This window comes from Rousettus aegyptiacus, unplaced genomic scaffold, assembly GCF_014176215.1.
Source record: "Rousettus aegyptiacus isolate mRouAeg1 unplaced genomic scaffold, mRouAeg1.p scaffold_m13_p_1, whole genome shotgun sequence".
In the NCBI taxonomy this organism is placed as follows: Eukaryota; Metazoa; Chordata; class Mammalia; order Chiroptera; family Pteropodidae; genus Rousettus; species Rousettus aegyptiacus.
In genome coordinates this window covers 93,981,170-93,991,580 of record NW_023416284.1, presented here as the reverse complement: position 1 = coordinate 93,991,580, position 10,411 = coordinate 93,981,170, and the positions used below count along the sequence as shown (strand labels likewise).

Sequence of the window (10,411 nt, the reverse complement as noted above, 5' to 3'; positions counted from 1 at the left end):
TTTCCTCCAGACCTGAGATTCTACAACTCTGTGACTCTTAAGGTGACAGTTAATTATGTGTTTAGGAAAATATGGACCAGTCCTGATTCTATATCATCTGTCTTATTAATGCCTAAATTCCGGACCAGATAGACTTGAGAAAATCCAGTGCCCGGTTTTCAGTCTAGAAAATGTGGTCACCACTGAAAGACATTTAAGGCCTCCTTTCCCTTTCTTCAGATAACATGTGAGTTCTTCCAGTGGCTACCTGGTGAGGTGACCCTTTTGTGTGCATAGCTTGTCTTCTTGCCAAATCATGTTTCCATTTCCTAGCCCTTGAAGGCTCACAGCAATGGCTTTGAGGAGGGCAGGAGAGGGCAGTATTATCCTCGTCTCACAGATGAGAAAGCTAAGGCTCAGTGTGAGGCAGTGCCTTGTTCAAGGTCACACAGCCAGCTACAGACAGAACTAAGCCAGGAACCAGCTCTAAGAACTCCTGTTATTGTCTAATCCATTAGGTCATTCATTCAACCACTATTTATTGAGCACTAACTATGTGTCAGGTCTCATGTAAAAGACATAACCCCTGCCCTTGGGATGCTAATGGTTATGGGAATTTCATGCCAATAGGAATATAGAATGTGTGAGGGTGGACCTCCTTCCTGAAAGCCATGGAGGCTTTCAAGAGCATTGGGGTGCATGGGAGACCCTACTGCTTTGAAAGCCTTTCAAAAGGTGGGCAAGTAACATCAGGACATAATTAACCTAATTTCTCACTCTGAGAAATCAGGAAGCTAAGTGAATGAATCAGAGATAATAGGGTCAGCTGAGAACTGGTTGAGTTCAGGGTGTTAGCTAGGTTACAGGGAGGGCTGGATTGTAGGTATCATTCAGATATGCTTGTTTGAAAAGCCAGAGAGCGTTATGGCCTTGATCTTTGTATCAGTGAGACCTCCCAGTTTGACTGTTGCATCAAAAGACAATCCATTAGTGTTGGTTTGAAAAAAAAAAAAAAGGGCATAAAAAGGAGAAAGAAACTAATTAGGGTTACCAAATTTAGCAAATAAAAATATGGGTGGCCCAGTTAAATTTGAATTTCAGATATACAACAAATAATTGCATTACTGGTGACATACTTACACTAAATAATAATTCATCTTTTATCTGAAATTCAAATTTAACAAGGCTTCCTGTATTTTATCTGGCAAACCTGGAACTAATGCAAGAACTAGTCTCTCAATTACCTCAAAATGAGGAAATGGAAAATTAAGCAAAATGAAGAAAAATATGCAAGGGGATTTATTGATACTTATAATTGTAACATAAGAGCAGCTCAGTTCTAAGTATAGGCTTTGGGTTAAAACAATAGTTAATGTGAGAGTAGGCAGAGAGGGCACTCACATCTGCGGTTTGATTCTTCTCAGGCCTCTCAAAAGTACGGTCAGGCTCTTCCAGGCAGAACCTTCTGAAGGAGGCTTGCGTGGACTCGTGTTCCCTGACATGGTTCTGTCAAACATAGGCTCCACCTGGGACTCCCTGCCATAATATCCCCCCACTCTTTATGGCTAAATTGGCAGACATCATCCTCAGGTGCCCAGTCCAGTTCAGGGTTGTCTTCCATCTAGTCCTCTGGGTTTTGCCTTCCAGGATTTGTTAAGCAAATGCCTCTGAGGCCTGTGGGCAGTCCAGCCTTCCTTACTGAGGTGGCTGGGACTGCAGGTTATGCACACTCTGGGGAGCAGAGTGGCTAATTTTTTCCTGGACAAGCTGGAAAAGTTGAGGCTGAAGGTGTCTCTTTTGTGGAACAGCAAAGTCTGCCCACGTTTGGGTTGGGGGATGGGAGGGGCAGGGGTGGTAGGCCTTTCACTTCTTCTCCAACCTGACTGGAACTCAGGGAAGTCCAGGGTGGCCAGCTCAACATGGCTGCACCACATAGTCCCTGGGGAGCTCTTAAAGCCTGCGTGCCAGATCAACTGTATCAGGGGTTCCAGTGAGCGGCCGAGGTGGAGTCCAGTGGTTCCAAGTGGAGCCTTTAGTTATGCTGTGTGAATTAAAAACAAAACAAAAGAAGAACTTGGTCTCTTGACACCACAAGAAACAAGGAAGTGCATCTATGGCTCGGCCTTGTCTGACACCTTCCTCACCCCCTGAATTTGTCCTGTAGACTAGATCCCATGGGCTAGGATTAATCTGGCTCATCTCAAAGAAGCAAACTTGGGCTGAGGTTTGGAGGAAGGCTCTTTAGTTCCAGTCTATGTTGACGTCTGTTCCTGTCCATCCTTCTGTCTAGAGTAAGGTAGTGGAAGGATTGGAAGTACCACAGGGAAGCCGAGAGGATGCTTAGACAAGTTCTTGTCTGAAGGAAGCAGGACTCTCTACACCAAAAGGTTTGGTAGTGGGTGCCGCCTTAGTCTCCAAAAGGCCAAGGGTGAGGGGCAGGCATCTGAGAACAGTGGGGAGAAGGCTTGGCCTTGGGGTTGTCAGGTTCTCTCCTGTTCCAGCTCAAGTTTTATTTCTCTGCTCACAGCTTCCTAGAGAAAGGACACAGATTAATTACTTCTAAATCCTTCATCTAAGACTTCCCTCTCTTTATTTCCACTGAGAACATTTCCCACAGCTTCATACCCCTTGGACTGACCTGAGCAAGTGGCCAGGCTCCATTATAGCCAATCGACCTGATGCATCAAAATTGAAAATCTCAATTTACACTAAAAGCCACTTAAGAGGTTTGTTCTTTGAAAGGATAAACAAAATTGGCAGACCCTTAACCAGACTCATCAAGTAAAAAAGAGAGAGGACTCAAATAAGTAAAATCAGAAATGAAAGAGGTGAAATAACCATGGACTCCACAGAAATACAATGGATCATGAGAAAATACTACGAGCAATTATATGCCAACAAATTGGACAATCTGGAAAAGAACCAGACAATTCCTAGAAACATAAAATCTCCCAATAGTGAATCAAAAACAAACAGGAAATCTGAACCGACTGATTATCGCCAATGAAATAGAATTGGTAATAAAAAACCTCCCCCAAAACAAAAGTCCTGGACCAGATGGCTTCATAGGTGAATTTTACCAAACATTCAAAAAGAATTATCACCTATTCTTCTCAAGCTATTCCAAAAAATTCAGAAAGAGGGAAGGCTCCCTAACTCCTTTAATGAGGCCACCATTACCTGGATTCCAAAATCAGGCACAAACATTACAAAAAAAAAGGAAACAATAGGTCGATACCTCTAAAGAACATTGATGCAAAAATCCTCAACAGATTATTAGCACAACAAATTCAGCAATACATTAAAAATATCATACACCATGATGAAGTTGGATTTATTCCTAGGATGCAAGGTTAGTTCAATATCCGCAAATCAATTAATGTGATACACCACATTAACAAATCGAAAGATGAAAACCATACGATCATATCAATAGATGCAGAAAAAGTGTTTGACAAAATCCAGCATCCATTTATGGTAAAAACTCTCAGCGAAGTGGGAATAGAGGGAACATACCTCAACATAATAAAGGCCATATATGACAAACCTACAGCTAACATCATACTCAATAGGGAAAGGCTAAAAGCATTTTCCTTAAGTTCAGGAACAACACAAGGATGCCCACTTTCACAACTCCTCTTCAACATTGTATTGGAAGTCTTAGCCACAGCAATAAGATAAGAAAGAGAAATAAAAGACATCCAGATTGGAAAGGAAGAAGTAAAACTCTTGTTATTTGCCGATGACATGATACTATATATAGAGAACCCTAAAGATTCCACGAAAAACTATTAGAACTGATCAATGAATTCAGTAAAGTAGCAGGTTACAAAATAAATATTTAGAAGACAGTGGCATTTTTATACACCAATGATGAACTTTCAGAAAGAGAAATTAAGAAAATAATCCCATTTACAATTGCATCGAAAACTATAAAATACCTGGGAATCAAAGAAGGTAGAAGACCTGTTTTCAAAAAATTATGTCAATGAAAAAAGGAATTGAAGAAGATACAAGTAAATGGAAGCATATACCCTGTTCATGGGTAGGAAGAATCAACACTGTTAAAATGGCCATACTACACAAAGCAATCTATAGATTCAATGAAATGCCTATCAGAATACCAATGGCATTTTTCAGAGAGCTAGAACAAATAATCCTAAAATTTATATGGAGCCATAAAAAACCCCGAATAGCCATGGCAATCTTGAGAAAGAAGAGCAAAGTGGGAGATATCACACTACTTGATGTCAAACTATACTACAAGACTATAGTAATCAAAACAGCATGGTACTGGAATAAAAACTGATACATTGATCAATGGAATAGAATAAGGAGCCCAGAAATAAACCCACACATATACACTCACTTAATATATGAGAAAGGAAGTAAGAATAGACAGTGGGGTAAAGACAGTCTCTTCAATAAGTAGTGTTGGGAAAATTGGACAGATACATGCAAAAAGAAGCTGGACCACCTTCTTACACCATATACAAGAATAGCCTCAAAATGGATTAAAGACTTAAATATAAGACCTGAAACTGTAAAACTTTTACAAGAAAACATAGGCAGTAAACTCTCTGATATTACTAACAGGAATTTCTTTTCAGATATATCTCCTCGGGCAAGGGAAACAAAAGAAAAAACAAACAAATGGGACTACATCAAACTAAAAGTTTTTGTACAGCAAAGGGAACCATCAACGAAACAAAAAGACAACCAACTGTCTGGGAGAAGATATTCACTAATGATACATCTGATAAGGGGTTAATATCCAAAATTTATAAAGAACTTATACAACTCAACAACAACAAAAAAACAAACAATCCAATTAAAAAATGGGCAAAAGACCTGAACAGATACTTCTCCAAAGAGGAAATACAGATGACTAACAGACATATGAAAAGATGCGTAAGGTCGCTAATTATCAGAGAAATGCAAATAAAAACCACAATGAGATATCACCTCACACCTGTCAGAATGGCTATCATCAATAAATCAAAACACAGCAAGTGTTGGCAAGGATGCAGAGAAAAGGGAACCCTCATACATTGTTAGTGGGATTATAAATTGGTATAGCCACTGTGGAAAGCAGTATGGAGGTTTCTCAAAAAATTAAAAATAGATATACCTTTTGACCCAGCAATTGCACTTCTGGGTATTTATCCAAAGAAAACCAAAACAATAATTCATAAAGATCTATGTACTCCAATATTCATGGCAGCACAATTTACAATAGCCAAGATATGGAAGCAACCTAAATGACCATCAACAGACAATGGAATAAAGAAATTATGGTTAATATATACAATGGAATATTACTCAGCCATTAAAAAAACTGAAATCCTACCATTTGCAACAACGTGGATAGACCTAGAAGTCCTTATGCTGAGTGAAATAACTCAGACAGAGAAAGAGAAATACCACATGATTTCACCTACATGCGGAATCTAAGGAACAAAAAGAACAAACTCATCAAAAACAGACTCACGAATATAGTAGACAATTTGGTGATGGACAGAGGCAAGGGGGGTTGGGGGACTGGGAGAATGGAGTGAAGGGTTAAAGAAGTATAAATTAGTAGTTGATAGCTGGGCACGGGGATGGGATGCATGGCAGAGGAAATGCTGTTAGCATTAATATGACGGCTAAGTGGAGGGCCAGGGGAGGGAGGGAGCAATTGGGGGGGATCATTTTATGAAAAAAATAGATGTCTAACCAATGTACTGTATACTTGAAACTAATTTAAATAAATAAATAAATTTATATTAAACAAAAAGGGTTTGCTTTATTATCCAAGTGTCTTTTGCAAATGAAGAAATTCCATTTGCAGAGCAGGAGTTGACAAAATAATATTTGAAATGTTATTTGTTTTACAAAAGTCCAGTTAATATTTGGGTTTTCAGGAAGGGGGAAGAGGTGTAGTGGCCTCCAGAGTGCTGAGTATATAGACCGAAGATATTCTGCCAATACAAAGGGGTAGGTACTTCATGGCCATATTTATGTCATACGTTATTTATACAGCTTTCTATGTTATTTATATGGTTTTGTACCTTTGTATATCATTCATACAGATTTCTAGCAGTTAGCAGTCAATTGTTCAAACAAAATCATGTATTATGACAATCCTCAAACAGCTGGCAGTCAATTTCTCAAGGAAGGGGTGCTGTTTTCTTAGTGTATAAGGCATTACGTGGGCTAGTGGTGGCCTTGACTGTGACCACAGGAAGAGGCAGCTGGGGGCAGAAAGGAGGCTGGATTGATGATGCTCAGGGGACACCGTAGCATCCCAGGACAGGGCAGGTAGTGTCCAATCTCCAGGGACACCCTGGGGAATTTCATACCTCAGGGCAGCTGTATTCCTGGATCCGGCTGGGATGAGGCCTGTAGGTGACCCAAACAGTCTCAGGAGTAGAGAGCAGAGAGAAGTTGATTGGGTGGGGAACAGATCTGAATGTGAGAAGCCAAGAAAACACAGGCGAAGAAAAAGGAGACAAAACTGAGAATGGGAAGACCTGAGTTCAGAACCTTCCTCCACTTGCTGTGCGACCATGGGCAAGTCAATTGCCCTCTCTGGGAAACTGCAGGGAGACATCTGCTGAGCCCACCTTGGAGAAATGCTGGGATGTGAATTTGCATATTTCTGGATAATTTTCAAATCTGACTGTGTCATTCTGTTGTTTAAGACTCCCCAGCACCACAGGTGAAGTCCCACCTCGTTAGCATGGCACCCTGACATACACCCTACTATGTCTCTCCGGGTACCTCCGAGTGCTCCTCTAGGCCTCTCCCTGACCAAGTGGAGAAACCAAGATTAGACTCTGTGACTTCCAGCTCTGGATGGCTTCCCTAGGTGGCTTTATCACTTTGCGGTCAACATCAAGACGCTGGTGACAGACAACCTGGGTTGGGATCCTACGTCTGCCACCTACCAACTGTGTGACTTTGGGCATTACTTAACCTCTTTGTATCGCAGTGCTTAAAACATAACTACTATCTAAGTTATAGCTATTGTTACTACATTCATATTGAATAGGTGGAAAATCCATAGTAACTCAAGGGAGGGGCTCTTGAGTAGTGGCGGTTTGGGGAGTCTGACAGACTTGGTAGCAATTAGGAGGATTTGAGTAGCGATTAGCAAGATGGACCTCCTCCTTTTCCATCTGGAGCCTGTACAGGCAGTCTCTCAATTTCTCCATCTGCATTTTCATGTAGGTCAGTTACAAAACCTGAGTTAGATGACCCCTGAATTCTTATTAGGGGATAGCAAGACTAGCAGAGGAAAATTATGCTGATACATCTAGCTATACTCCAGAGAAAGACAGATCTGGCACAACTGCTGGTTTGGAATGAAAGGGCCAGGGAGTAGACGTGACCCCATCCTATAGCTTAAGCTATCCCGTCCAACTCATAGACGTACAAAAGAGAAAAACAAATGTTTGTTTTGTAATGCACTGAGATTTGAGGGCGACTGTTTGTTATGCAGCATTATCATAGTAGCAATAACTGACCAATTCAACTCACATCAGAGTATAAACTGAACATCTGATTTAAAGGACACTCCTGCACATACGCATATAAGTGCACATGTGCACATACATTAATGTACGGAACATCTGCCTTGTGGCTTTTATTATTCTAGCCTCTCTTCTCCTTGTTGGCAAGGGGATATCAGCTGAGGACCAGGAGTTTATTTATACAGGACTAGCCTATGGATGTGACAGTGTCTCTCATGATTGTAGTTTAAAAGGAAATGAGCAGATTTCTTTTCTTCCTGGATCACTCCTCCTGCTCTATGCTTAACATTTTTGAGCTTCTCTTTTCCAGCCCCTACCCTGGTTTTTGAAGCTCAGAGCCGTAAATCTGCATCTGCATAGAATTGCTTGAGATCATTGATTGGTAAATTGCCTCCAGGCGGTTTCACAATCTGTTCTATGAAAGAACACCACAGACAGGATATGTGACCCACTGACAACAGTGTCTCTCACAGCTTCTGACTGTCGTTTTGTTTGTTTTTATCACAGCCTGCTTTTTAATAAAGCACCTCGATTCCTAGAAGTTTATCAACCAAGGTAGCTCTGGCTGAATTGCATAACTTCCACAGCTCTGATGTATGGGAAGAGGCCTGGCCCCAGATCAAGAGACCCAAGTCTGGACCTGGTTCCCAGACAGCATCAAGTCAGGGAGGCTTCCCCACACCCACTGCAGACCTGCCTATGTTCTCATGACCAAATTTGAGCTCCTAGGGACAGAGCTATGGCTACTAAAAGTTCAAGGAGATCTTGGGGCTGGATACGAAGGAATAGAGTGAGACTAATCCCAGGCTACAACTGACCCAGCGACCTCCAGGGACTGCTGACTGCCTCTGGGTACTGCACCCTTTCTGCCCATCACTTAATCCAGAAAGTGACGTGTGTGTCTGCCCCACTTCCTGTGGAACCTCTGAGAATCTCCTCTCCACAACATTGCTTTCTACCACCCACCAAGTACTGGCCCAGACTTTGAAGTGGGCCTGTGGCTGCCAGAGTGAGCTTCCGGCCCTCATCTACTTCATACATTCCATCCAGGACCGGAGCAACCTGGGAGGATGTCCCGTGGAATGATTTAGGAATTTTTTTGACCAACAAAGGCTTGAAGCAAATTAAACAGCAGTGTGGGTCTGTTCCATTCAGAGAATACTTTCATAATGCAATAAATAATTATAGGTGATACCCAGCTTGGTTTGTGTTTGAGGCTGGCATTTCAAATTTTTAACTGTACGCATGTATGCATGTGCCTCTAACAACGTTATGGTTTAGTAAAAAAATTAAGGCTTGGTTTATATTGGGTTCATAGTTCATCAGATTAGTATGTTTTATTTTTGTCTTTAGTTTGAAGTTCAATTTGGGATAAATTCTTGAAAGTTGGAGCATTGAGTTTAGTTCATCTTTGATTTCCCCAGAGCCCAGAAAAATGCTTGGCACTTAGTAGGTGCTCAATAAAGATTGATTGATTAAATCAATGACAATATAATATAGTGAAGAAACTGTAAGAAGCAGGCCTATGTTGTTTAGCGCTATTAGTTGTAGGGTGGGAACAGTTAGGAGTTCACACATTGATGGTCTCGTGGTCACCCACCTGTCTAGTTTGGTTTTTTAGAACAGTTCTATTCAGAAGCTAAGAGTTAGCTAGTCAGCTTTGGGGGGTTATGTAACCACAGTATCTACTAATTATTGAGTGCTACTACACATCTTGTACTCTGCGAAGCAATTTCCATAGCTGACTTCATTAAATGCTCACAGCAACCTTATGAGTCGCTGTTATCCCTATTTTACAAATCAGGAAATAGAGGCTCAGAGAGACGTGTCCCAAGTGTGTTCACTGAGTGAGACTGTGGAAATCGGGGATTTTATGTTGGGTGCATCCAGTTCCAAAGCCCAGCTCTTAACCCCTACTCCTGACCTCCCTTCCACCCCTTATAATCTTCCTACAGACCATTCCCAAAGCCGCTCCTCTCTGTGGAATTAAAAAAAAAAAAAAAAAAAAAAAAAACATTCGTCATGCTCACTGCAATTTGCTTCCTTGTTTTTTGGACCATGGATGTCTTAGGAAGCCTTTTCCGGTGCCACTTGTCTTTTGTTTGTTCTTCATGAATACCTTGCTCACCCAATTGGAGTCTTCAGCAGGGCTCACCCTGGGCAAAGAGATGAAGTGGTTTGTTAATGACCTGCCATGCTCCAGTTCAGAAGGTGTCAGACACACCAGTGCTGTGATTCTCAGCCCTGGCTAAGCACCAGAGTTCCCCAGAGACGCTTATTTTGTAATAAATGAATATTTATCTGTGTAACACCATGCCAACTAGTCAAATGAAACTCAAACTTTTGTATAGTTATATGTCAATGTAATAAAGTTTAAATCATGTGAACAAAATACGAAATTTATGCCCAGGCACAAAATTCTTAAGTTTATGCAAACTCTTTCAGAAGTTTTATAATTAAAATTATACTTAATAGGTCTACAGCCATGCTACCCTGAACAAGCCCAATTCCATCTGATCTCGGAAGCTAAGCAGGGCCTGGTTAGTGCTTGGATGGGAGACCACCTAGGAAGACCAGGTGCTGTAGGCATAAAAAATAAAAAAATAAGAGATTGTAAGCTGACAAGTTCCTTGCAATCTGTGAGGTCAACCAAGCATTGCCTTGCCTGAAAATATATATATATATACTTAATGGAAGAAGCAGGTATATTTTAATATATTTGACATAATATGATGTGATATTACATGATATGATATGGAGTGGGAACATCAAAAGTAAGAGTGCCTCAGGCTTTGCTCTCCCAATACCACAGAGGAACCCAGTCACTGCCAGAGCTGCCCCAAGGCAGGAAGGGATGACATTGGTGAACAGAAACACCCCTGACCCACCCTCTGATCTCTTGCTGGTGCCTTCCA

The 10,411-nt window shown here is 41.2% G+C and overlaps 1 protein-coding gene and 1 pseudogene across 2 annotated transcripts in view; one reads left to right on the top strand and one right to left on the bottom strand.

Moving 5' to 3' along the window:
- Positions 1-6,317: 6,317 nt before the first annotated feature.
- Positions 6,318-10,411, bottom strand: part of PNPLA1 (patatin like phospholipase domain containing 1) — a 37,399-nt gene continuing 33,305 nt past the window's right edge. Inside the window, exons 8-9 of one of the 2 annotated variants that reach the window (XM_016152692.2) lie at positions 9,527-9,652; positions 6,318-6,429 (exon numbers count right to left, since the gene is read on the bottom strand). In XM_016152692.2, coding sequence (XP_016008178.2) covers positions 6,318-6,429; positions 9,527-9,652 — 238 coding nt within the window. Of the gene's footprint in view, positions 6,430-9,522; positions 9,653-10,411 lie in introns of those variants that run through there. The other variant, XM_036222632.1, reaches the window with a different exon arrangement.
- On the top strand, positions 9,972-10,085 carry LOC118605458 (annotated as a pseudogene).